General features: G+C 45.4%; 1 protein-coding gene across 5 annotated transcripts in view; it reads right to left on the bottom strand.

Annotated features, from left to right (window-relative positions):
* Positions 1-3,397: 3,397 nt before the first annotated feature.
* Positions 3,398-27,640, bottom strand: part of LYRM4 (LYR motif containing 4) — a 151,366-nt gene continuing 127,123 nt past the window's right edge. For 2 of the 5 annotated variants that reach the window (XM_074987728.1, XM_074987727.1), the window contains 2 exons: positions 14,588-14,682; positions 3,398-3,760 (listed from right to left, as the gene is read on the bottom strand). In XM_074987728.1, coding sequence (XP_074843829.1) covers positions 14,670-14,682 — 13 coding nt within the window. In that variant the 3' untranslated portion in view covers positions 3,398-3,760; positions 14,588-14,669. Of the gene's footprint in view, positions 3,761-14,587; positions 14,687-18,347; positions 18,381-27,640 lie in introns of all 5 variants that reach the window. The other 3 variants (XM_074987724.1, XM_074987723.1, XM_074987725.1) reach the window with 3 other exon arrangements.

The following is a 27,640-nucleotide window of genomic DNA, read 5'->3' as shown; positions in this document are numbered from 1 at the left end:
CACTGGGAGTGCCTTTTGATGTCAACGTTCACATACTTACATTGTTTACATTGCTCAGACAGAAATCTAGTAAATGATTTCATGGGCAACTAGTGAAAATTAAGAATCAAGATTTTTAAATGAGTAGTGTAGTGTATATTAGGCTTTCCATATGCCATCATTCCAGAGAAACAAGTGAAGTATAATAGTACGTTTTCTTTCCACAGTTGATAGGATTATTTGCAGATAGCATTTGACAATAGTTTTTATATACAGAGAATGTTATCTCAACAAATGCAATACTAATGATCATTATGCATTAACAGAGAACATTAATGGATCTCTTGTTCCAGTCATGTGTAAAAATTTGCACAGACTATCATTAATGTTATGCACATGCAATGCATCAGTGGGGGAAACAGACATTCTTGTTGTATATACCAGCCCTCGGAAATAGCCTTAAGCACGCTAATCGAGTTGCAATTTACTAGTAATCATTGTACTGGATTATTTCATTTCCTAACTTTGCACCTTATTTAATATATGTTTTTTATATAATTGAAGGTGGCTAGTGCTTAAGGAATTAACAGTCTCCTTGAAACTAAGCTATGTACCCATACGGTAAGAAATCCTTCTTTGTTTCTTATGTTACTGATTACTCAAATGAGAAAACCAAATGAGCCTTCTCAACCCACTTTGCACTACACATTTCTGTGCACATAAGCCTCTTCTCTGTTAACAGTTTCAGTTGGCATATTATACATACAACCAGGTTTTTAAGACTACAGTGATTATTTGCAGGCTGAGGAAAAATTTACTGATAATTGAGAGTTTGGGTATGCCTGTACTGCAGTTAAGACACCTGCAGCTGGCCTCTGTCAGCTGACTTGTCTCAGAAAGCTTGGGGTAAAAAGCTCTTTTAAGTGGTGTAAAAATGTCACAGAATCATAGAATTCCAGGGCTGGAAGGGACCGCAGGAGATCACCTAGCCCAAGCCCCTGCCCAAAGCGGGACCAACCCCAACTAAATCATCCCAGCTATGACTATGTCACAGGTATATAATGAGCGTTAAATGTGGGCCGCAGCCCTAACTCAGGGACCCTCCTCCCTTGCAGGATACTATAGCCCTGGCTCCAGTGTAAGTCAGACCATCTCCAATGCAATTAAACAGCCTCTTTGTATGAGCACTGCGAGCCTAAGAAGTTGGCATAGGCCAGCTGTAGGTTTTAATTGCAGTGTAGACATACCTTTAGAAGGACTGCAGTAACACTGTAGATGTATCTTTATTGTAATTAGCAGCAGACACTTATATAATTTTTTTAGCAATGAAAACTACCAACCCGACAATCACTGTCTTCTGTAATTTTTTGAAGAAAACATAAAATGAACATCTTAATGCTATTAAATGTTTTAGTGGCACTGAACCCCCTTCCTTCCCTCTTGTCCTTTTACCAGTTAGTGTTCTAATTAGCTTGGTTAATTGCATTTTAGATTTTTAAAGTTAGTGCCTTATTTTAAAGCTGTGGTCCATGGCATTCTGCCTAGTTTAAAATCTATTTTAATATAATATCTTAATGCTGTAGCAAAGTGATCTATATCTGCTATATTTACATACCTAACAAATGGAGAAATAACTCCAGTATCTGCTTTCCATGTGAAAAGCAGCGTTGAGGAAGGTTTATAGTCTTACATACAGTAGTGGCACTTTATTTTGAATTCTCTTTGCAGTGTTCACTGAATGCTATTTTAAATGCTGTTAATTCTATGAATAGAATATTTTATAACTGAGTAGATTTTGGGAATTAGTACTTCAAAATTAATCATCACTGACAAATACGTTTATTGCTTACTTCTGTCCTTTTTCTACTCTATCTTCAGTTTAAAACAGAAAGTTTGATCCTTTGCTTCCATAAATGCAGCTTCACCTTTAGCTTTTTTATGAAGGTTACAGGCCCTGCTCTAGTTTAAAGTTCTGTCTATTTTATGTAAAGCTGTCACTGTATATTGTGTTGAAATTTGATAGTGACTAATTTTTCTGTGCATTCTGGTGGAAAATATATTAGTGAATACAGAGCACTGAACAGAATAAAACATATTTTAAAAACTTGTTTAGCATGCTCTCTTAATGGTGCAATTTACTTTTCAAATAAAAAATTCAGAACATTTTATAGGCGTTCAAGAATTTTCTCTCCTGCAGAGCTCAGGAACATTGGAAGAAAAGGAAATCTTAAGGCGAGCTAGAGAGTTGGTGGTTTAGGAGAATCTCTTAAGAAACCCCTCGCTTTTTCAAATGTGTGCATTGAATGAGGCCTACAGATAATTACAGAAAGTGTCAGTAATGTCTGTTTGCTGTTGGCTATATTTGTTTTAAAGTTCACCAAATGGATGTTTTTAAAAATTTCTATATTTTGTGCCATCACTGTAAGTGAAGGTGACTAGACTGTGGTAAGCAACCTCCTTGGGCATTTCCCTGGATCCAGTTTTGAATGAGCATAAAGACTGAACTGTCTTCCACCTCAGGAGATAGTCTCTGCAGAGCAGGCATAAGACACTGATCCCTTCCGTAAAAACTTACACATCCTCAACAGAAATGATAAAATATTTGTATAAATTCTTAATTAAATATACCAATCTCACCATTCACACTCAATTATCTAACTTTGCAAGTATCGAGTATCCGTAGTAAGGAAAATATAAAAAAAATTGTATGGCAAAATATGCTTTATTCCTTTATACTGCAATTTGCCGTTTACACAATAAACATTAAAATAAGGAATACTGATGAAATTTCATTTTAAAAGCTCTGAAGTCACAGTAATGTGAGGTTAAAATTCTATTATTGAGTTATTAACTGAGAAGTGAGATGAGACCGGTCGGCTTTCCAGGAAACACTGTGGTCTCTTATTAACAAAATAAAAATTAGCAAGTGATCTCTGTCATTTATGAAATTGCTATTTAAATGAAAACACAGTCTAGTTTTTGATATTTGTAAGTGTTGAGATCCCAGTTTTAACAAAATATCTTTTTTTATTTAAAGGCTTCTGTCAAATTTCACACAGCTTTAGTGAATGAAATATTTAATGTGAACAATGCTATCAAAAGGTTTAGTGGCACTGAACCCACTCCCTACCACTTATCCTTTGACCAGCTACTATTCTAATTCGCTTGGTTAATTGCATTTTAGAAATTTAAAGTGTCAGTGCCTTGTTTTAAAACTGATCCATATAAATCAGATTCCTATAAATTCAAATATTCACTTTATTCACTGTGGGCTGCATATTTCTGTATGAATTGGGGGTTAGTACAAAAAGCCATTTTTAACTACTGTGTTGTTAGTTAAAATGTAACTACTGTCCTTCACAATCTAGTTAAGTGAGCAAGAATACCACTGGGAATAGAAAATATTTGATTACAAGTATCTGGTTCATGGAATTTTATTGTCGAATAAGGCCAAGAAATGATCTCATTACACATTAAGTACTAGCAAACAGGGTATTAGGAATACATTACCCACTAGTGCAGGGTTAGCAATATATTTGAGTGCATGAACCATGAGAAGAGAAACTCTACTGTTTTGGTTGCCAAAACTCAAAAGCTTTATCTTTTACTAGACAGATCAGTTTCTCATACTGAGGCATACACATTATGTTTGATGTACAACTGATGTGCAAAACAACAGAATGCTGAGGATGGTCCAACGATGCTAGATGATCACACTATCTCTGTTTTTTGGACTCTCAATAACAAGCTTCTGGGTAGAATAGAGTTGACCAATGATAACCTGAAATAAAACAAAACAAATTTCAGGAAAGACAGTCTTACAGGGCCAATGGCGCACTGCTTCAGCTCTATAAGGGAAGTAAAAATAGATAGCTGAGAACGAAAGTGAAAATAAGCAGTCCACGTTCTTTCCACAACATTGTTCATCAGCATCACCCAGCCACTAAAAAAATGACCTAAAAACAGCCACATACTTAAAGTCTCAACACAGTACTGACAAAGCAAGGAAAAGAGATATGCGCACACATTTGTTATGTTAAAATACATACACATACAGTTAAGTCGTACAGAGAAAGGAGAACCAAAATATATCTAGATAAACAGAAGGGAATGTAAATTCTCTTTTGGGTGGAGACTAAAGTATAAAAGTTGTTTACCTCTGATATTTACAAATCAATTTCCCTTAAAAGGAGTTGAGGAGGATAGGGTCTCTTACACGATTTGTAAATTAGTGACATATAATGGGTAGAAATAGCTTCTTGTTCATAACTCGCTATTCATGCCTGATGTTTCTGTGCTTTATACTTCAGCTTTGAAGTAAAACCATTATAGAAAATGCTAAACTGATATTCTGGGGGAGTAACCTGGTTCATCACTACACACCTGCATCTCTCATCACACCCATCTTGAGCTACATAGCACCCATCCTCCTCATCTCTCATCCTTTGTTATTCCTCTAGTATTCCCACTAGCTCTACCTGCTGCTTTCCGATTGCTTCCTATCCCCTGATCTCCCTCACACTCACCCCCGCCTTACTCTTCTCCATAATCTGCCCATCTCCTCTAGCTTTCCCCTAACAAAACACGCATACTTTGATTTCACTCATTTGAAAACAGAAAACCCACCCCTTGATCCCATTTGCTTCTCTAACTACAACCCCATCTTTCTTTCATCTCTAAGCTCATTGAATTTGCTATCTCTGTTTGGTGTAGTCTAATTTCATCATAGACCCTCTCCAATCTATCTTCCACCCCTTACACTCAACTGAAATCATTTCAGCCAAAGGCTTCAAGGACCTATTCCTATCCAAATCTCAGAACCAGTTCTCTATCCTTATCCTCCTGACCTAGTCCACCACCTCTGACAGAGTCATCCATGGTTGTTATCTTGAAATCTCATCGGCCACTGGTTGCTGTGATTTTGTTCTCTCCTAGTTCCCCTGTCTCTGTAATTACTCATTCAGTGAGTCCTGGGGTGGACTTTCTCCTCTCCAACTTCCTGTGTGACTCTGCAGAGCTCTGACGTAGGATGTCTGAGGGAGAAGAGAAGGGAACCACTCTCTCGGTAATCTTATCCACACACATTCAACTATTTTTTCTATATTGACAACTCTCAGATCTCTCTCCTCTCTCTCTCTTCCCATCCAAAATAAAATCTTGGCCTATTCCTCTGACTTCTCCTTTATGGATGCCTTGTGATCAGCTCAACCTCCCTGTGGCTAAAACAGAGCTCTTAATCATCTCCTGCTGCTTCCTCTTTCCTCTAATACCGTCTTGCCTGTCACTGCATGCCATCCTTGACTAGGACCTCTCTCTGTGGCCTCACTTCCAGGCTTTGTCTAAATCTGGTTGATTCTGTCTAGGTAACGTCTCTGAAATACAGCCTTCCCTATCAAAATAACCAATGCAGTCTTGCCTGGCTCATATCCATTTAAAAAGTTACTGCAATAATTGTTTCTCGCCTGTAACTTTGGCTGGTATTCCTTTGCCTCCCTCCACTGACCGTCCCCTCCTTCTCAAGCACAGCAGACAAGTTGCTTATCATTTTTAAACCCCTTTGTGCCCTATCCCCACCATAGCTATCATCTCCCATTTACTACTGAAATGTCAGCTCCTGCCTATGACTGGCCCACAGTGCTAGCCTCCATCACTCACTTCTTAAATGCTTGAAAAAAATGTTACCTCCCATCACGCCCCTCCCAGGAACTCTGAAAACTGGCTTATGAATATGCATGACTCAAAAATGCTTTATGTGAACTGCATCATGTGACAGGTCATTTTAAAAGCTGTAATCTGCTGAATTTGGACAGTAAAACCTCAAGATACATGCAATCAAGTTGTGTGTGTCTTGGGTTAACGTGACTGCTGCCCCGAGGGGAGCAGGAGACCACTCCTGTTAGGGGCAGCAGCAGCCTGACTCTTGCTGCTCCTGACAAGAGCAATATCCTGCTCCTGACAGGGGTGGCAGCTGCTCCTCTCAAGGGCAGCAGCTGTGAATCAGACTGGTGTCCCTGACAGGAGCGGTTTACCCCCACTCCTGTCAGGGATGGCAGCCTCACTAATAGCTGCTGCCCCTGACAGGAGTGGTTTCCTGGTCCCTGGAGTGGCAGGGAGTTGGGAACCAGGCGGCAGCCTGGATCCTGGCTCCCCTCTGCTTGCAGAGCATGGAAACTGAGTAGGGCAGCAGCCCTCATTAGTTTCCTGGGTCCAAGGAGTGCCAGGGAGCCAGGAGCCAGGTTACCCCTGGTTCCTGGCTCCCCTCCACTAGCTGGAGCCATGAAACTGACCAAGCTTGCTGCCTTGCTCAGTTTCTCCTCCCTGCAAGGGGAGGGGAGCTGGGAGCTAGGCTGCCACCAGTTGGTCAGTTTCCCAGGTCCCACAAGTGGCAGGCAGACAGGAACCAGGCTGCCCTCTGGTTCCTGGCTCTCTGCCACTCTGGGAGCTAGGAAAGTGATCAGCCCTGCTGGACTGGTCGGTTTCCTGGCTCTTGCAAGCCCAGGGGACCTGGGAACCAGGTGGCAGCACTAAAACTCGAGGGTTTACGGTATATCTTATTTGTGTCCAGGCATCTTTCTTGTATGTGAAGTTAGAAATATTAAGTGGGAACCTGTTTTATTAGTCCAGGTATTCTAGTAAAAGCCATTAGTGATACTTTATGAATTTAATGGCTGGGAAATAAAGTCAGCGAACTGGGAATGGTTTTGTTTTTCCTGTAAGCCTGGATTGTGGTTGGTCATGCCATGACGTATGACCAAGGCACATGAAGCTGTAACCTATTTTGGATCTGGTACTTTTCCACTCAAGGGGAGAAAAAGTTGACCTGAGTATAAATAATTCCTGCTTTGGGCAAGAGTGATATAAAGGGGGGAATCAAACAATAGAGGGTGTGGACAGATGCCAGGAGATCCCCCCTTACCACCCAAGATGCCTTCTGAAAACATCTAAGACTGAATGGGGGAAGGACTGAGCCCAAACTCGGACGCTGCCTAACTTGTGAAAGAGACAATTACAGGTTGAACCTCTTTAATCTGGCACCCTCGGAATCTGACCACTGCCAGACGAGAGCGTTTGTCAGACCATGGGAGGACAGTATTGTCTAGCAGCATTAGCAACACTTCCACTGCTTAGTTGGCTTTTAAAAGAAATTTTGGGGTAAATTAGAACTAAAAATAACAGCACAGAACATTGAGAGCCGGGACGGGTGGCAGTAAACAAATTTTTTGAGATCCCGGAAAAGTTGGTCACACCCATGATAAGTGGATATCTAGCAACCTAAAATCATGCCAGATTATGAATGTTAATGGATGAGAGAGTGCCAGATTAGAGACGTTCAACCTGTAGAACAACTGTTAGGGTAAGATTTTTATGTAATGTGTTTCTTAGCTTATTAGAATTAGCTGGATTGTTTTGTTTATTTCAGATTAGAAAATTTACTTTGATCTGACTCCTTTCACTTCCGATCATGTAAATCCTACTTTTTATACTTAATACATCCACTTTTTTATTACCAAGCCCAATATAAATAATTGTTCGTGGGGGAGTGTAAGGGGGAGAGCTACTACTTGGCACATCTCATTAATTCATAAACAGTGCAAACTCACAAACTTTCTTTGTATAAAATGTATACAGACAGATTTAGTTGGGGTTCTGGTCCTCTTTGGGTGTTGGCAATAGCCTTATGAGTGATCACTCCCACAGCTGAGCTAGTTCAGCGTCTGTTACCCCGACTCTGTGTCTTGGCTCGGGCAGACCACTGCTTCCGGCCAAGCAGAGCAGGGAGGTGAAGCATGACAGAGGGCAAGTTGACAGGCTCAGTGGCAATAACCCACATACTGGGTGACAATGTGGGACCCCTGTCATTCAACCCATCGCACCCTCTTACTTGTAACTCTGGTTCTGGGATTTGTTGTTCATATCCATTCCAATCAAGTGTCTATGTGCTTGGTGCACAATCATCTGAAAGTTGGCCCATGGCAGCACCTGTCAGATCAGCTCTGGAGCCCTCTGAAGTAGCACCTTCATGGCACTGGATCCAGGTTCTTGCTGACTCAGCGCCTCCTCACTTCCTCCTTTCTGGCTACTCTGACAGCGGGGAAGGAGGGTGGGTAGTGAAATGGACGTGAACAACACATGTTGAAGAACAACAGTTACGTGCAATTGGGTAACCGATTTTTCTTCAAGTGCTTGTTCATGTCCAATTAGGTGACTCCAAAGCTCTGCCCCAGTGGTGGGGGTCAGAGTTATGGAAATGCTGACTGGCTGAATGCTCAGCCGAGTGCTGGCATCATCTCTGGTGTGCTGGGTAATGGCAAGAGAGGTGAATGTGTGCACCAAAGGGCCAAATTTCTGCCCTGCAGATCTCCTGTACTGGAACCTGGGCCAGGAACAGTGCCTATGAGGCCCATGTCCTTGTGGATGCAGCAGTTGATTCAGAAAGACATTCTTTGAGATCGGGGAGAAGTCCTTTCATCCTGTCTGACTCCACCATGAACTGGGGTCAACTTTCTGACCAGCACTTCATGTAGAAAGCTAGTGCTTGCTGAACATCCAGAGGGATGCTAGCATGAGACTTAGGATGGGAAATAGACAGAAACCGGTATTGGCTAATATGGAAATGTGACACAACCTTAGGAAGAAAGGCTGAGTGAGACCAGAGTTGTGTATTATCCTTGTGGAAGACTATGTAAAGTGGATCAGAGCTTAGGGTTTAACCCAGACACACTCTGTGCTGAGGTAATGGGGACCATAAAAATCTACCATCCATGACAAGTAAATAAGGGAGTAAGTCACTAGCAGTTTGAATGGGGGCTTTGGGAATGACCAAGTTAAGGTCCCATGTAGGAACAGGCTGTCTAACCTGAGGAGGTAGACATTCCAGTCCCTTGAGGAACTGGCCAGTCATGGGGTAGCAAAAATGGAGCATCCAGATGCTATCAGGTGGAAAGCACCCGGGACTAGAGAACGTTTGGGCACTGTGATCACTGAGTCCAGGCTATTGCACCCCAGGTGATAGGGTCAAAGTGAGCCAGGCCTGGAAGTAACTGAATCTGGCATGCTGGATCACGTACATGCATCCTGCCACATGGCCTGGGAACCATAGGCATCCATTATCTGTAACGATCAGGTTCTGCCTGAGGCCTTCAGTAATGTTTGTCATGGCTTTGAATCAGGTCTCTGGAAAAAATGCTCTTGCCTGTGCTGAGTCCAACACTGCCCTGATGAACTCTATTCTTTGGGTCGGTGACAAAGTTGACCTGCTTACGTTGAGGAGGAGACCCAGTCTCTTGAAAGTGGATCTGACTAACCAAACTTGAGACTCCACCTGTTTCCTTGGTGCACCTGCTGAGCAGCCAGTCTTCGAGGCAGCGTTACAGCTGCATCTGCCTCTTTTGGAAGTAGGCTGTGACAACCAACATGCATTTGGTGAACACCTGGAGGGCTATTGATCGGCCAAAGGGGAGAACCATGAACTGATCATGCTTTTGATTCAACATATGTAGGAATCGTCAATGTGCAGGCCAAATAGCTATGTGAAAGCATACATCATCCATGTCGCGGGCAGCATACCAGTCTCCAGAGAGGGGATAACCGTACTCAGGGGGGACCACGCGCAACTAAAACTTTACCATGAACTTGTTGAGTCCTCACAGGTCCAGAATGTGCCTGAGATCCCCTTTGGTTCTGGGGGTTCAGAAATTGCAGAAATAGAATCCCTTGACCCGAGGAGCCTCTTCCAATGCTCCGATGGTGAGGAGTGCCTGCTCATCCTAGGCAAGGACCTGCTCATGAGAAGGGTGCCAGAAGAGGGATGGGGAAGGGAGGTGGCCAGGAGGAGGCTGAGAGGAGCAGAACAGGCATTCTAACGTGAAGAACTGTGTTATCATTTGATTTCAAGCCAAGCAAGGTAGAAGGACAGATGGTTCATGACACAAGGGGAAGGATCCAGTGTTGTAGCTGATGCATCATCCTTGGGAGCACCTTCAAAAGACCTGCTTTGAGTTTGAGGATGGTTTGCTTGGGCACTGGTCCTGCCTGGATGGGGGATGGGAAGGCATGCGCCTGACTTTTCTATCCCTCTGCCTATAAAAGTCCTGCTTGGGCTGAGGAGGATGGGAGCATTGCTCTGTGGTTGCATCGTAAAAAGTTCACATTGGTTTAATGTGCTGTTCATACACAGTGATTTCATAGTTGCCCAGGAGTCCTTTAGCTTGTGCAGCTGGGCATCTGCTTGCTCTGAAAATAATCCTGTTTTGTCAAATGGCAGCTCTTTCCGGGTTTGTTGCACTTCAGCGGGCAACCTGGCTGTCTCTATCCGTGAGCCTCTTCTCACAGCTGTCCCAGAGGAAAAGGTACAGGCAGCAGATTCTGCAGCATCTAGAGAGGCCTGAAACGATATCCATGCCCCTGCCTTCAATAACACAATAGGATGAATAATAGCCACAGACTCTTCTCTTGTGGTCTGTTGGGATTATATCTTTAAACTTCAACATGGAGGCCCACGAGTTGAAATTATATCCATTGAGGATAGCTTGCTGGTTAGCTATCCTCAGCTGCAGGTGCCAAGCTAAGTAGGCTTTTCAACCAAAGAGGTCTAACTTTTTCGACTTCTAAGATTTAGGAGTTGGCACCCATTGCCCTGTGGCCACTACAAGGAGACATGGCTATGGATGAGAAAACAGATACTCATGCCCTTAGAAAGAACAAAGTACTAATGTTCCATGACTTCAGTAGTAGGTGAGATTTATGCAGCAGTCTGCCAGAATCTTAATGTTGCTCTGAATTGTTTTCATCAGGGCAGAGCTACCTTGGAGGGACTCTCTGGTGGTAGAATGCTAACCACAGGATCTTGAGGTTTGGCAACCTCCTCTGCCTGCAACCCCACGTTGCGGGCAATATTATGCAGTAAACCTTGGTGTGTCCCATGGTCTACTGGCGGGCAGTTCCCAAGATCAAAGTCCCTGCCACTGCCTTGTCCAGGGATGAAGATGAGCAGGTCAGAGTCAGCAGGGGGTCTTCTTGACATTCCACTCTCTGGTCTTTTGATCAACGCCGAAGGCCTCTGTGCTCTTGGGGTGGCAGTTATCTGGACAGCTGGTGGGCCTTGGGCCAGCACTATCGCAGATCCCCATGGTGTAGGTGGATATTTAGGCCTCTAGGGTGCACGAGTCTTGGAGACCACTGACCATGATCCCCTAGAAAAGGAACTCTGACTTTGGAGTTGAGCCCGGGGCATCCAAAAAACTCACTGTGGAGGTGGCTGCCACTGGGAACATCATGCCACCAATGCCTCACTTCTGCATCTGTCTGATCTGTGCCAGCTGCGATGGGAGTAGAGGGGACCCCCATCAGATTCAGATGAGACCCATCTCAACTGTGATGATCACAGTGGTGCCAAGACCCAAGTGTTGGGGATCGGTATTAATTTGACAGCGGAGACTGGTACTGCTCTGCTGGCGTGAAGACCAATGCTCCTCCACCCTCGCTGCCAGGGACAGACACTGTGTCTGGGAGACTGAGCACAGAATCTAGTGCCTGTGAGTGGGGCCTTGGTGATGCAATGGGAGTGATGGTGTGGTAAATGTTGTCCGGCAGGGGAGGGTGACCACCGCATCATGCTTGGCTTGCCTCTAGATGGCACCAGTCACAGTGGTGGTAAAGGGTCATCTCTAACTGCTAGAGGCTGAGGAGCCATTACAGCACTTTAATTCCCGGTAGCTTCAAATGTGTCCTGGGTGGAGGGAAGCTCCTAATCCTCCCTGTGGCACTGTCTGTCCAAGCAGTTGCTGAGAGCTGGACTCAATGGTCCCTTCAAGGGAACCAAAATCAGCAGCACTGACTCCTGCTCTCTGGGCACCAAATGCTCCTCACAGTTATGCACTGCTGTTGCACCTGCTGGCTCAGCTATCATCAACACTGGTGAATGACCCCTGTCCACCTTCCAGTGCTGCTTGTGTGGCACTGGTGAAACGGAGCATGGCTGGGCTATCTCCACAGGTTTGTTATGCTGGGGAGCAGCAGTGCCAAAGGTGTCTTATGTCAGAGTCCTTCTTCAGTGCTGTGTTGTGCCCCAGGGCTGGATGCTGTTTACAGAGGTTCTCTGTGCCAGATTCTGCCAGTCTGCAGCAAGTGGGGGCCATGAAGGAGTTGCTTAAGATGGAAGACTCACTCCTTAGTCCTCGGATTGAAAGCTCTGCAGATTCTGCATTTCTCTGTTTGGCATGCGTCCCCCAGACAATTCACACCCATGTCATGGGGGTTGCCTGTTGGCATACACTTGTTGAATGTTTAAAACCCATGGCCCTGGAACCCAAGGGAAAGGAAAGGGACTGGGGGGGGGAAAAACCTGCTCCCTAACCCTTATCGGCTACATACACAACCTAACTGCTAACTAAAACCCAAATTATGAATACAAGCGAGAAAGAATGCCAAGGGAAGCACTTGCTAAGCAAGTGACCGCAGTTCCAAGGATCATCACTGGTGGTAAGAAGGAACTGAGGAGAAGCCAGGTCAAAAACAGCCTATATCCAGCTCCATGAAGGTACCTCTCCAAGGAGCTCCATAGCTGAGTGGCCAGAAACTGCTAAGGGAAAACACAGCTGACTGAAATTGACATGAAAAAAAGTGTTCAAAGAAGAATAAGCAATTTTTTTTTCTCCCTGCTGCCCCTGAGGTTTGGGAGGAGCCCCCCCACCCCAGAGAGATCTGCAATGCTACCATTATTCTCCTGCAAACCCCTGCTTTGCCATGCTTTATGCAAAAATGACAATGGTTAGGCTGCTGCAGTATGGAGACCTCTGTCAATAGTCCTATTGGATTCTTATATTTCCCATTATGTCTGCATCCATATGTAGTGGTCTCATTCTTAGACTGAGAACTCTTTTGGGGCAGGGTCTATCTTTTTGTTCAGTGTTTGTAGAGTATCTAGCACAGTGGTTTCATAGTCCACAAATAGGGCTCTTGGGTGTTATGGTAAAAGTTATATTTTTCTGCCTATTGTCTTCTTTATAAACTACCTTTAGCCTTGCTTCATAAACGCTATATTCACCTCTTAGTGAATCACAGCCACCCATGGGTTAGAGGGTAAAACAGACATACAGTTCTCCATGTAACAGATGAGGGGTAGGGGAAGAGGAAGTTTATGCTAAAGAAAGCAGCAGAGGCCAAGTTTCTTTTTAAAAGGAGTTACCAAGCACAGTAGTCCCTCGACTTACGCGACGGTTGTGTTCCCACACACCCTTGCGTAACTTGAATTTTGCATAGATCGTGGGGCAGTGTTTTCCTTGGCAGAACACACGTTCTGCAGCCAGGGAAGCAGCAGGAGCACCTGGAGTACCTGTTAAAAGATCAGTTTTAGGGTTGGGGGGGGCAGATAGGGAGGGTTATGCCTGGCTGTGGCTTGGGGACGCGAGAGGTGGTTGGGGGGATTAAGTCTGGGGTGGTTAGAGCTGCAGCGGAGGCGGTGTGGTGGTGGAGTTGAGCTGGGGCTGCATGGCCCTCTGGGGGATTGAGCCAGAGCCAAGCTCGGGGTGGGGATGAGCTGGAGCTGTGTGGGATAGGGGAGAGCTGAAACCATGCACAGGGTGGGGGAGGTGTGAGCCGGAGCCGTGGGGAGTTTGAACCCGGAGCTGCACGGGGCTGGAGTGCGGTGGGGGTTTGTTGAGCCAGCAGCAGGGGGAGCAGGATTTTGAGTTGCACTTAACTTGCATTAATGTGAGTTATGCGCAACTCAAAATCATGCATTTTGAGGGATTACTGTATATTTGACTGCACTGCTCTTGACAGTGTCTCAGTGCAGAAGGAATCTAGAGAACAATATCAAGGTCAAAGTTCAGTATTTTAAACTTGTATTAGCTTACTTAAAAAAAAGCTTTTAGTTAAGTTATATTTTTCTATTCACTCCCTATATTGTCACAAATACAAATTTGCCTATATGCTGCCCTACTGAGAAATGAACAATCTCCTCTTGATGAATAATCTGGTTGGAAACTTGTAAAGTACTAGCTTTTAGACTGACTGTCACTGAAAGGAAGACTGATGTGTCCTTCTTAAAGGACCAGAGGCTTTTCTTGCCAGCAAACATTCCACTCCCTTAGCATACACAATTAAGTCAACAATAGCTCATGAACGACACTGCTGAACAGCGAGTAGATATGGTATAGAGAAATATGAAAAAAAGCTGTTTACACAATTTAGGAAAACCCATATTATTTTGCAGAAAGAAAAAAGTAGTATAAGCCCCAGCAAAAGTAATTTGTATCAGGCAGACCACACAACATGTGGGTTATTTGGAAATCTGCAGAGTAGTAATTATTGCTATATTATAAACCCTGCCAGGACATTTAACCTCTTTACACTGTGATAATCTCCATGACATTAAATATCTAACAATCTTTTTAAAAAAAGTTTTGCAACAAACGTATCTGTTCTGGAATAAGGGAGCCACCTTTCTACAGGAATTCAATATTGTACGTTGACAGCCATTCTGTGCAATAGGCAGTCCAACAAAGTTGGTCCAATAAAAGGTAGTATTTCACCCACTTTGTCACCCTGCACAACAGGAGAATTTTGAAGTCCTAAGACGGAGTAAAGAAACTGTTTTCTGTCTTACGTTATTTTTGGGAAATGGAAGTTTCATCTGGCCATGAAAGAAAGAAATGCTGATGAATTCCCAGCTGATCCATGGTGCAATTTCATTTTTGGAGGCTGCCTCAGTAAAGAGAGAGACAGAGAGAGCGAGTGTTAGCGAGCGAGCAAGAGACAGACACCCCTCCCCCCAATTTTCAGCTTTCCCTGCACTTTGCTGAATCAGGTTTTCAAGAGGCACCACTTGCACTTCCTGTTATGTCAGTGACTTCTACCAGATGGTTCAATTCAGCTTTGTAAGAGATGTTTGGTTTTGAAGTAGCAGCCTGGGGAGCTTTAAATATTAACATTTGTGTTTGTATCGCTTGCGGCTGGAGGAAGGGAAAGGGAGAATGGTTTGTTAAATAGCAGATAAATCTACAGTAAATGTTTTTAAGGCTAGTTAAATAAGCAAAAAAAAAAATGTGTCTTTATAGCTTGGTTAGCAGTTCAGCCATTACAGCTCCTTTTTTAAACTGTTAACTGATCGCTCATTTTCTGGTCTGCTTTGAGATAAGATTTGCCGTGTCTCTAAGCTGATATCTAAAACCATCCACTGAATTTTTAAAATGATTTGTACATGCGGTCATGGATTTATATACAAGGCAAAGTTTGTTTCCCCCCCCTCTAAAAGCTTAATTCTTCTTCCGTTTGTGCCTTATGTTAGGACACCAGGTCCTCCTCCTCCTACATTTTATTAAAGGACTTGGAAAAGATCTTTGGACAGCCTGGATGGCAATGTCCCAAGGCTGAAACCTGAACCGCAGCTCTTCCTTTTCTCAAATGAAGAGGTGGAAGAGATTGAGGCTACGTCTGTGCTACCAGAAATACCTGATTTTATTAAATTCAATTTTATAATGCTGGGTTTTATAAATTTGATTCTGGGTATCCCCACAAAGGAGTTAGTGCTGACACACTGAATGGCCAAACGTCGACTGCTGCAGCAGTGCACCGTGGGAACCTATCCCACAGTTCCCTCAGCCCCGCATTCCGCACCCTCCCTCTGGGCCCTGCTGCACCCCTGCTGCCATCAGTGCGCACCCTGTGGCCTGGTTGCTGCGTCCCTGCAGCCTGGGGGAGCTGGGAAACTGACCAGCGCTGCTGCGCCTGGCTTGCGGGAGCTGGGAGCCAGGCGCAGCAGGGAGCTAGGTACAGCAGCGTCAGTCAGTTTCCCAGCTCTCATGAGTGGTGGGGAGCCGGGAGCCCAGTGCAGCAGCAGCGTTCAGCCTCTGGAGGCTAATGAATTCGATACAAAGACATGACACTTCCACACTGGCCTTCATTCGAACTTTTAGATTCGAACTTGACGCTACACCCGGACGATTTCAGTGAGGTTCTGATATCGATATTGGTGCTCCCTAAATCAAGCTAATGCTATTTACAGTGAAGATGGTCACTTGGTACAATCGAGCTAAGTGCCTTAAATTCAAATTTATCTGGTAGTGTAGCTGTAGCCTGAGTGTCTGACTTCTGGGTCAGACAGACATCTAAGGTCTTGGCCATGTGGAGCATATTCTGCTTGCAGCACTCTTTGGCCAGCTATGGATGTAGCTGCAGGGGTAAAAAGCTCTAATGTAGAGATGGGAAGCTGGCACCATGGAGGAGTGCCACTGTGACATGTTGTATAAGCAAAGGAAGCCACGAGGGTGGTGCTATTCTGATGGCTGGTCACTCAGGAAAAACACCCAAAGCATATAAGCTGTAAGATTCAGTATCCCTTCTTTACTCACTTGGGCTACGTTTAGACTGCTTCCGTGTTCTGAAATAATTTGTGCAATTTGCACAATGCAAATTCAGTAAATTATCTCGAAATATGGGCCCCTTCTGAAAGTTCTGTTACCTCTCTCACAAAAAGGGGTATTAGAACCAGAATGCCATTCTCGAAATAGCAGCACGATTTTGAGTGTGGGGAAAAGCCACAGAGTTACTATTTTGGAATACTGCTGTATCCTGAAGGAGCAGCTGCAGTCTAAGCATAGCCTTGGAGAATAAGGGAAGCCAATAAATTAAAGGTTAAAAAAGAATTTCACTAAAGACAAATTATTAAAAAAAAACAAACCCTCTGTGCCTGCTAAGCTAGAGCTTGGAAGTGAAGTAGTGTGTACTTCTGAGGCAGGCTTCTTTGCAGAGGAGAATGTCAAAAAAATGTAGCTGTTCACCTGTGCAAGAGGTGTTGGCCAGGCTGACTTGGATGTATGAAAATCTCCATTAAAGACACAAGTGTTGACTCACTTGTCTGTTAAATACACATTTTTAGCATGCACCCAGCCCTCAGCACTATGCCACTGCGTTTTCAATAGCTGGCCTGTGTTTATATGCTTTATTTTCTTGCCATTCCAGAATTTATTCCAGGATACTTTAGGCTAAACTTCTAAACCTCAGGTCTCCAACAACAGTTAGCCTTGAACATCCAACAATATTATTAAGGCTTTGTACATACTCTGTCCACATATACTGTAGACAGAACAGACAAACATTCCTTTTATAATGGTTTAAAAGTTAAGATTCTCATAAATCTCCACAGAACTAGGGCTGCAAGAACGTTTATGTATTTTGATTGAAATTCATTAATTCCCAAGGTCCCAATAACTTCTACAAAGATATTCTGTTGGTGATGAATCTTATGAAAATATTTTATTAGTGTTACGTCACTACCACACACTTGTTCTCACACAGCATGAAAGAGTTAAAGGACTATTCACTGTGCTCTTTTTGTCACTAAGCCTGTTTCTGGTTTATACACTGAGAGACATTCACTCTTTTGGCAAATGGCAGGAAGCCAAGGTACAGAGGTCAATGTCACAGTATTTTCATCACAGTTCGTTTACCACAAGCAATGTTTGCCCAGAGAATCCTACCATTTGCTCCACAAATTTCCCTTGGGTATTATTTTTACCCTTTGTATAATTTACATGCTAGTCCTCCACCAAAAGTTATAGAATAAAGACACATTTATGAAAGTATCTTCAGGAATAGAAGACCAAAGTGATGATAGAGATACACTTCAGACCTGCATGAACAGTGTTTAAATATTTATATAGTGCCAACATATGTCTGTATATATTCAAAATGTCCATTAACTTTAGTTATTACAACATTTTTATTCTCTCAATTCTGCAGAGCCAACACAGCTGAGAGAGTGAGCTGGATTATTTTACTCATTAGAGTTGCAACTGACTGGCGCTTAGGAAATAACTACACAAAACCATGATGCATGTCACAGATAATAATATAAACTTGTACTGTAGAACATCTCTTACTGGTGGTGATCTGAAAGGAGAAAAAACAAGCTAGATTCTCAAATCTGAGACAAAACTGAAGAGCTGGAAATAAGACTATATTATCTGTAAGCAGAGTATTTTTATGGAAATCACTGAGTTTGCTCATAAACACAGCACTGCAGAGTGCCATTTTTACACTTTTTGGCACCAAATCACAGCTTTAAGATAAGTATCTGGAAAACTTACTGGACTGTAAGAAAATATCTTTTCCCCCACCCATTTTTTTTTTTTCATTTCTTGTTTCCCTGCCTGCAGCACCATTAATGTCCACAGGCCTCTCCCAACAACTTCTATTTTCTGTTCACACATTCCAGCTAAATTAATGCCAACACACCCCAAGAAGTTTTGCTTCTGTTTAAGAAAGTAAGAGCGGGACTTGTTATATTCTGGGTGTTACCAGAGCTGCTATAGAAAAGTAAGGGAAATAAAAAGCTCTCAGGCCAAACATAGGCAATCCAGACTTACAGGACCCATTGGTGGAAAGTCTCAGAGAGGTACCTGCATAAGAACATAAGAACATAAGAACATAAGAATGGCCATACTGGGTCAGACCAAAGGTCCATCAAGCCCAGCATCCCATCTGCCGACGGTGGCCAATGCCAGGCGCCCCAGAGAAGGAGAACAGAAGACAAGTGATTTATCTCCTGCCATCCATCTCCTGCCCTTGTTATGAAGGCTAGGGCACCATACTTTATCCCTGGCTAATAGCCATTTATGGACCTGACCTGCAAAAATTTATCAAGCTCTTTTTTAAACCCTAATAGAGTCCTGGCCTTCACAGCCGCCTCGGGCAAGGAGTTCCACAGGTTGACTGTGCGCTGTGTGAAGAAAAATTTCCTTTTATTAGTTTTGAACCCACTACCCATCAATTTCATTTGGTGTCCCCTAGTTCTTGTATTATGGGAAAAGGTAAATAATTTTTCTATATTCACTTTCTCCACACCATTCATGATTTTATATACCTCTATCATATCGCCCCTCAATCGCCTCTTTTCCAAACTGAAAAGTCCCAGTCTCTCTAGCCTCTCCCCATATGGGACCCTTTCCAAGCCCCTAATCATCTTAGTCGCCCTTTTCTGAACCTTTTCTAATGCCAATATATCTTTTTTGAGGTGAGGAGACCACATCTGCACGCAGTACTCGAGATGTGGGCGTACCATAGTTTTATATAGGGGAAGTATGATATCTTTTGTCTTATTATCGATCCCTTTTTTAATAATTCCTAACATCCTATTTGCCTTACTAACTGCCGCTGCACACTGCGTGGATGTCTTCAGAGAACTATCCACTATAACTCCAAGATCCCTTTCCTGATCTGTCGTAGCTAAATTTGACCCCATCATGTAGTACGTGTAATTTGGGTTATTTTTTCCAACATGCATTACCTTACACTTACCCACATTAAATTTCATTTGCCATTTTGCTGCCCAATCACTCAGTTTGCTGAGATCTTTTTGTAGTTAGTCTGCATTAGTCTGTATCTTCACAAAACAAAACAAGCAGTCCTATAGCACCTTAAAGACTACCAATATTGGTTATTAGGTAATGAGCTTTCATGGCACAGAGCAATGCTACAGGACTGTTTTTCTGTTTCATTGGTGGAAAGAGTATGAGAAATCAATCAACAGGAGGAAACGCTAGACAAGAGCACTAAGCTTATGTCTACATGAGAGGCTTTCCTCCTCAAAACTGGTCTTGTCAGGAAAAACCGCAGCGCATCTACATGCAAATTGAGCTTTGTCAGCAGTTTGTTGACAAAACCTGGCATATCCGCTGGCAGCATTATACCTCTTCACGTTCAGGTCTAAATCCTCTCTCAACAATGTTCTGTCAACAAAACAGTCATGTAGATGTTCCGGAGCCCCTTTTGTTGACAGACAGGGCTTCTGGTTCACTGGGCAGCCCTCTTTGCAGAGCTTCTGGTCAGCCATTCTATTGAGAGAGGGCCAGGCAGTCTGGCTGCTTTCTGTCAATGGAATGGCTTGCTCTTCCGATCCACTTTTGTGTGTGGATGCAATCTGTCGACAGAAATTCTGCTGGGAAATCCCTCACGGCAGTCACTTCTGTCAACAGAGGCTTCTTGTGTAGACACAGCCTAAGACTGTGTGTGAACAGGGCTCATTGTTCTGGCAGTGGCTTCCCAGCTACTTATCATTTGAGCCTTTTCTGCTTCATTCTACTACATTTAAGAGTGTGGATTCTGAGCTGATGTGGTTATGTCAGTAGATTCCCCACAGACTTCACTGTAATCCTTTGTCTTTGGGAGAGAAAAGGGTCAGAAAGGGTTTAGTTACTAGCACAGATGGAGTCAAACTGCCATGAACATCCTTATGAGAACTCATGCTAAACCCTAGAGCTGTGGGGAAGGGGAGAGAAGGTGGAAATCATACAGTGTTGCTCTTATGAATGTTAAGAATCAGTAGACTCACAGATAAATTGAGGATAGACATTATAGAGAAATTATTTTTTGTACCATTCTGTTAGGTCAAGGGAAAGACTGATAAAATCTTGCTCATAGGGATCCAAGATGTAAGGGTAAGAATCTGTGTATAGTTCCAAATCCTTTGACATTCCTACACCAGAACCTTCAAATCCAACTGACTTTGGACATTTTTGCCAGGAAGAGCCAATGGGTGCCCTACTCTGAATTGATCAATGTGACAGGTCAAGATTTGAGGATGTCTACACTTCAGCAGGCAAAGTTAGATTCTTTGGGCTCCATTTGGATGCAACAGTGACAGCTCAGTTGTTGGTACATTTCTTTTTCTTAGGTGACTTTTTGAAAACAGTAAAACCATAGAGATGGTTTTCTCTGCATCATCTGAAGAATATGAATTCTTACCTCTTGGGATCCACTCTAAGGGTACATCTACACTAGAGGGTTTTGTCAACAAAACTCGCAGAGCATTAACACACAAAATGTGTTTTGTGCATGAGTAGGGTGACCATATCACCCTGTTCCAAATATGGGACAGGGAGCTATGAGGGGAAGGGCAGCTCCTCCTGGCACCACCAAGCCCCAGGGAGCCAAAAAGGAAGCAGCAGCTGCTGGTAGTCCCTGGGAATCCTGGGGAAACATCAGCCACCAGCGATCCTCAGGAAAGCATCAGCTAACAGCCCTCCCTGGGAAAGTGTCGGCTGCTGGCCCTCCCCAGGAGCCCTGGGGAAGCTGCAGTTGCCAGCGCTCCCTGGGAGTCCAGGGAAGCAGCAGCTGCTGGCCCTCCCCCAGAGCCATGGGGAAGCGGCAGGGATGCGGCAGCTGCCCACGCTCCTCCAAGGCTCAGGGAAGTGTCTCCCACCAGCAGCTCCGCCTGTGCAGCTGCTGGCAGAAAAGGCCAGCGGGGGGATGGCCCAAATACAGGACAAGGAGTCCCTTTGAAAAAATAAGCAGGGACACCTTTTTAGCATCCCAAATATGGGACCGCCCCACCTAATACAGGATGGATGTCACCCTACTGATGAGGAGTAACCTTTGTTGACTGTTTCTGTCGACAAAAAAGCTGTGTAGATGCTCTGGGGGGGAGGCGCACTGTCAACAGACAGGGCTTCCGGTTCACCAGGCAGACCTGTTTGCTGAGCTTCGAGTGGTCCGTTCTGCTGTGACAGCAGTTGGACAGTCTGGCTGCTCTCTGTTGACAGAGTAGATTGCTCTTTTGATCCACTTTTGTGTGTGGATGTAATCTGTTCACAAGAGTTTTGCCAAAAGATCTCTTCCAACAATAACTTTGTTGACAGACTGCTGTAGTGTAGACATAGCCTACCTGCCCCTTGGAGGTCATTTTTACAAGATGATGGCCCTTTTCAGGTTGGGATTTTGTATCAGGATTTGCTTCTGAAAGGGGTTTTAGTGGTCACATTATTGACGTTTGGACACATCTTCCAGGGACAAAGCATCCAAACACAGGCACTAGAGAGCCCTGTGCAGGAGACAGTGTGAGAGAAGAGTCTTCTGCATCCTTTTGGCAATGTCTTGAAGGCATCACAATCTTGGGCTGAGTGCCTTTCCCTAATACCTGGCAGGTATTTTTTGTGATTCATTGATGTGGGGATGATAGTGGTGAAAGAGAAACATCTGGCATTTTCCCAAGCAGATCTGCCAACTTTGAAAGTGACCCAGATATAGACAGTGTGAACCACAAACAATAAACTAAAACTTTTGAGTTTATACTGGAACTATCAATGGACTACTTACAACTAAACAGCTACATGTAAAAGTAATGCAAATGTGAAGAGACAAGGCTGGCTTCATGACTTTTCCAACAGATGGAGACTGAGAAATTAACAGACCATTGAAGTGAGACGGGTGTCCTCAATGTCCTGCAGGTGGTGGGCATCTGTTGCACTCTACACAACATTGCAGAGAGCAATGGGGAGGCCTTCCTTCAGGGGTGGGCAGCTGACTCTGGCGTGGGCTACCCCCAGCTGGCCACCGCCCCAGCCACCAGGCCCATGAGGGGGTCTGTGTCCGGGAAGCCCTGTGTGAGTATTTTGCACAGGGGCCCCAGTGAGCACTGCCATGGCTACCCCCAGTGGGTCCACCACCCACTCTTCCCACCCTGCGCACCCCACATCGCCACCTCCTGCACACTGCCCCCATCTCCCACACACTGCCCCCCCACTTCCTACATACAGCATGCAGGGTTGTGGGAAAAATAAATGGTTCTATAGTGCCCTACATAAATGTGTGCTTATTGCCTCCCATGCCTGATGTAACCAGAAACCATTTACAGGAAGAGGGTGGCTAACTATGTACAGGAGGGGGAGCTAAATAGTTACAGTGCGAGTGGGACATGGGCAGCCAGCCTGGTGGGCCATCACTCCAGGTCAGTGGTGGAGGGCTGTGACCCACTGTGGGCCTGGGACCCGCCCCCGCCTTTGTCCAGAGTCCCCGCCGAGGCTGAGAGGGGAGAGGGAGGTAGGGCCAGGGATTGGCCTCGACTTGGTGGTCTGGCCCAGCAGGGCCCTCTCCTGGAGGGCTGGCAGGTGGTGCCACTGGGGGACAGGTGGCAGGATGATCAGCCAATGGGTCCACAGGAGGGGGCATCCGGGCCAGCAGCTCCTGGTAGATAGCCACCATGTCCCAGAGTGTCCCCATGAACTACCCCCAGACCACCCAAAGCAAGGTGGCCTCCCCCTCCTTGAAACAGAGAAGCTGCTCTGCCAGTTCCACTGGCCGCCAGATAGTGGTGGCCAGGTGGGGGTCTTCCGCTGCCCACCATTGGCTGCTAGGGGAGCGGGGACGTCCTGGTGCTGGGGTGGCTCTGGATGGTTGCTGTCCCTCACCTCCAGAAGGCTGCCTGGGATGACAGATGTGGCAAGACCCGTATGGCCCTTGGATGGTGCATCTGCAGAATCAGGAGGGAAGAGAGGAACAGGTCATGAGTTCCGACCCCTGCCTGGGGCAGTGGGTCCCTGTCCCCTGTCCGAGGGTGGGGTGGCCATGTGGGTGGCCGCCTTGTGTGGTGCAGTGCCCCATCCCTCCCCCTGAGGGCAGAGTGTGGCGCTATCTGCAGGAGCAGGTGCTGGAGGGCACTGGTGGCTGTGCCACCATCCCAAGAGCTGCGGTCTGGCTGGGCCGTAGCCAGCCAGGTTCTGCTGGAGGTGTGTGGGTCCCTCAGGTGGGTATGGTGCCCCCACCCTATGCTCTGGAGTGTGTGCCCTGTTGGGTATGTACCTGAGGGTCCCCCACCAAGATTGTGGATGCCTTGCTGGCTGATGCCTGGCTGGAGATGTGGGAGGGGAGTTCTATGACCAGGTCCCTCTCCTCGACGGATTACTCCCTGGCTGAGGCTTGCTCCAGCTCTGGCCCAGGTTGCGTGGGGCTGTACGAGGGTCCTGGCTCCTCAACATCTCCAAGCTGGGGCTCCTCAACGGAGGTGTAGAGGAAGGCAAGTGGGGAGGTGGTGTCCCAGGGGCCCAAGATGGTGCAGAGCTCTGGGTAAAATGAGCACGAAGCGGGGGTGGCCCCCAACCGGCTGGCCAAGTCCTGAGCCCAGGTGTAACCCTACTGCAACTCCTTGACCTTGCTGTACACTTGGGTCAGGAGTGCGGGCAGAATGACCCCAGGTACTCAGGCCCTCGGCCAGCCAGGCGAAAATGGCCATGCTCCTCTGCTTCGTGCCCATGACCTGGAGCACCTCCTCCTCATGCCAGAGCCCCAGCAGGTCCCAGAGCTCGGGCTTGGTCCAGGAGGGGGCTCACCTTTTACCCCCCTGGTGGACCCCTGGCCATGCTTGGAGGTGGGCCCCGGGTGCTCCTGGCCTGCCCGGGCACTGGCCATGCCGCTCTCGGCTATGCCAAGGGTCATGCTGAGGCATGTGGGGGAAGCACACGTAGCAGCTGCTGCCTACACGCTCTCAGCTTCCTGCAATGGGGTTTCCAGGTCCGTGCAGCTTTAGGAGCTGCTGCAGGCACAGACCATAGAGCCCCGCAGGTGCTGGACAGTACATCTCCACCTAACAGCCGATCACGGCCATGGCGGACCCCGCTTTTTCGAAAGAGCGGGAGGCAGAGCATCTACGCAAGTCATCTTTCAAAAAAGGACGTTGAAAGGGGGGCCTCTTCCTATTTGCTTTTGGAAGAGGAGCGCTTCCAATTCCTGTGGCACACACCGTCAGTCTCGTTTTCAAAAGAGCACGCAGCGTGTGTACGTGTGCTGCACGTGCCTTTGAAAAAGGGCCTGCAGTTTCGATTTCATTGCCTTGCGTAGACACAGCTAGTATGTCATCTGTTTGAACGTATTTGCCAAAGGCGTACACAAAATGTACGTGACCATGGATTTTATCATTACATATTTGTATAAAAAAGTAATTCAGAGTATTATTCCACTCCCCCCACACCCAAATTAGATATGCTGTGTGCAATATATTTCCAGAATGAATGCTATTCACAATTTCTGTATGTCTTGTTTAAAGCTATTCTGTATTCATGGGAAGAAAGCAACAATCTTCTAAATAACCAATATTTATTTCCGATGCAAAAACTTTATAGAAGGATACATATGTCAAGTTCAGTACACCCTAACTTGGCCAAAAGCATCAAACCAGAAATTCAGCAGTGACTGTGCAACAGTTTGCCAAGTTTCAGTTTGTGTTGATACTAAATAGGTTTCAAAAACAGACTTTTTTTTTTTTTTAAAAAGCACGGGGATGTTTTTCTTTGCTAAGGAAAAAAATAAAAGTTATCAGAAAAGGTAGGATTAGGCACTTGCATACATACATTATGCTAATTCAGGAGAATTTGAATATTTTTAAAGCATTTATGATCTTGACAACCCTTCCCATTTCCAGTGATTCCATTTCTGTTTTGCTAGGAAAGGAAACGGAAGTGAAGGAGAGCCAAAAGCAGAGAAGTTGGATGAGAACTCCTGTAAGTTTTTAGTAGCAGAGGCTGAACGCTGCAAATGCAGTTTTCATTGCCAGAAGTAGGCACAGTCATTTGGAGCCAAAACATTTTTAAAGATGTCTAAAATGGTTCAAAGCTTTGTGGCAGGAGGTAGGACAAACTATCATTAAAAAGAACTACTCCAATTTGTTTTTCTCCCCATTTCTAGATGAGGTGATCTGAAAGAAAGTAAACTAGCTAACAAATTCAGACTTGCTATTCAAGTGCAAAGTGTTATACTTGTGTAGTCATATAGGACACATATGTATCTATACCAGTGGTCAGCAACCCCCAGCACAGGTGCCAAGAGTGGCACACAAGCAGATTTTCATTCACACGCGAAGTGAGAGCTCAGCCCCATTCCTCCTCCCCCATGCAATGTGGAGCTTGCTCAAAGCCATGCTACCTGCGGATTAACAAAAGACCAGTTAATGCTACCAATCACCACCTAAACGGTACACTTTTGCATCTTTATTTATTTATTAATGAAGCTGTTGTAAGAAAGACTATTAGTGACTTTAAAAAGTACCACCAGCACTCTGACCGTACATAGAGGTCAAAAGATCAAATTTCATCACAGTCTCAGGAAGGCTGCTGACCCCTGAGCTATGCCCTTAACAAGGCAATCAAATGCTGCGTTAGATAGTACCCATTTAATGCTTGTGTCTGGAGAGAAGACCTTCCACAGTAACAATGAATAAATCACTCAGCTACTGTATATGAACTCGTATGTACATGGGAGACTAAGACATTGATTACTTTTACTTTGAAACAATTACTTCATAAAAACAGGTGCTGGAAATGATTTTTTTAAAAAAATTTGCTAATATCCTCACAAACAAACAGAAACCCAGCCTCAGCTTTAAAGAATACATGATTTAAATCTAACATAACACAACAAACTAGGATCAAATAGAGAAAGAAGAAGAGAAGAAAAATAAGGAGACAAGATTGTATGGTTACTCTGTAAGAGGCATGTGTCAATCCTGATGGCTGAACATCTTTCTTTTTATTATTTGCTACTTAAATTTCCTTCCTTTACATCTTGTAGATTTTCTGGCATAAATCCTTACATACTAGAGGTTGAACCTCTCTAATCCAGAACTCTCTCAGTTGGCAAGATCCATAGTCCAGCATGATTTCAGTTAGCTGGATGACCACTTACCATAGGCGTGGCCGAGTTTTCCATGGTCCCATAAAGTTTGTTTACAGCCACCAGTCCTGGCTCTCAGTGTTCTGTGCTGGTACTTAGCTGTAATTTCCCCTAAATGTCTCCTGAGAGCCCAAAAAGTGGAAGTGTTGGTAATGTGCCAGACAACATCGACCTCTTGTGGTCCAGCAAATTCTCTCATTCAGCACTGGTCAGGTCCCAAGGGTGCCAGATTAGAGAGGTTCAACCTGTACAGTGATAGGAGTTTAAAAATAATCAGAAAACCTAAGGAATGAGGAGAGAACAGAGGTTTAAAAATAGGTTTTGTGAGAGTACAGCATAAAGGACCTGGAGCTGCCTCTTGGAAGCAAAAAAAAGCAGGGTTATCACTACTTGAGGAAGTAGTAGGGGAGCAGGGAGGGGGCACCGCAGCCCCTAACCTGCAAGTCTAGGATCAGTGCAGAATTTTGCACCCCCTAGGGGGAACATACCACTCCATCCCAAATACATGACAGGGAGATATGGGTGGGGGAGGGGCAGCTCCTGCCCAAGGCACAGGGAGCTGGGAACCCAGCATCAGCCATGGTGGGCTCCTAGCGCCTCACACCTCTGGGAGCCGTGAAGGAGGTGGCAGCCGCTGGTGTTCCTTCTGGCTTCCGCGAGCGTTGAGGAGAATGGGAAGGAGACTCCTTCCCAGCTTCCCAACCCTTGGGGATCCAGGAAGTGGGCAGCAGTCGCTGATGCTCCCCCAGCTTCCCTGAGCCTCAGGGAGTGGGGAAGGAGGTGTCAGCTGCCGGTGCTCCCCTGGCTTCCATAAGCCTCAGGGAGCTGGGAAACAGCCATTGGTACTCCTCCTGGCTTCCCCAGGCCTCAGGAGAACTGGGAAGGAGGCAGCAGCCGTTGATTCTCCTCCCACGAGGCTCGGGGAGTCAGGAAAGTGGGTGGCAGCCATCCCCCAAACCCTAATCTACCCTTAACTTTGCAGAGTCCCCTGGTGGCTCTCTTTTCCTGTGTACAGAGCGCACGTGAGCACGTGATCTCGAGCTAGCAGCTGCACTTGCGCACGCTGACGAGGGAAAAGCTCAGCCAGTGGGCGGGAGGAAATATATGGGGCAATTAGCCCCTTCTAAAAAATAAGTCGGGATACCTTTCTGGCACCTGAAATATGGGGCTGTCCTGCCCAGTATGGGATGAATGGTCACCCTACCCCAACAGCTCCATTGGC

This window comes from Carettochelys insculpta, chromosome 2 (assembly GCF_033958435.1).
Source record: "Carettochelys insculpta isolate YL-2023 chromosome 2, ASM3395843v1, whole genome shotgun sequence".
Classification (NCBI taxonomy): Eukaryota; Metazoa; Chordata; order Testudines; family Carettochelyidae; genus Carettochelys; species Carettochelys insculpta.
This window is presented reverse-complemented; position numbering and strand designations above follow the sequence as displayed.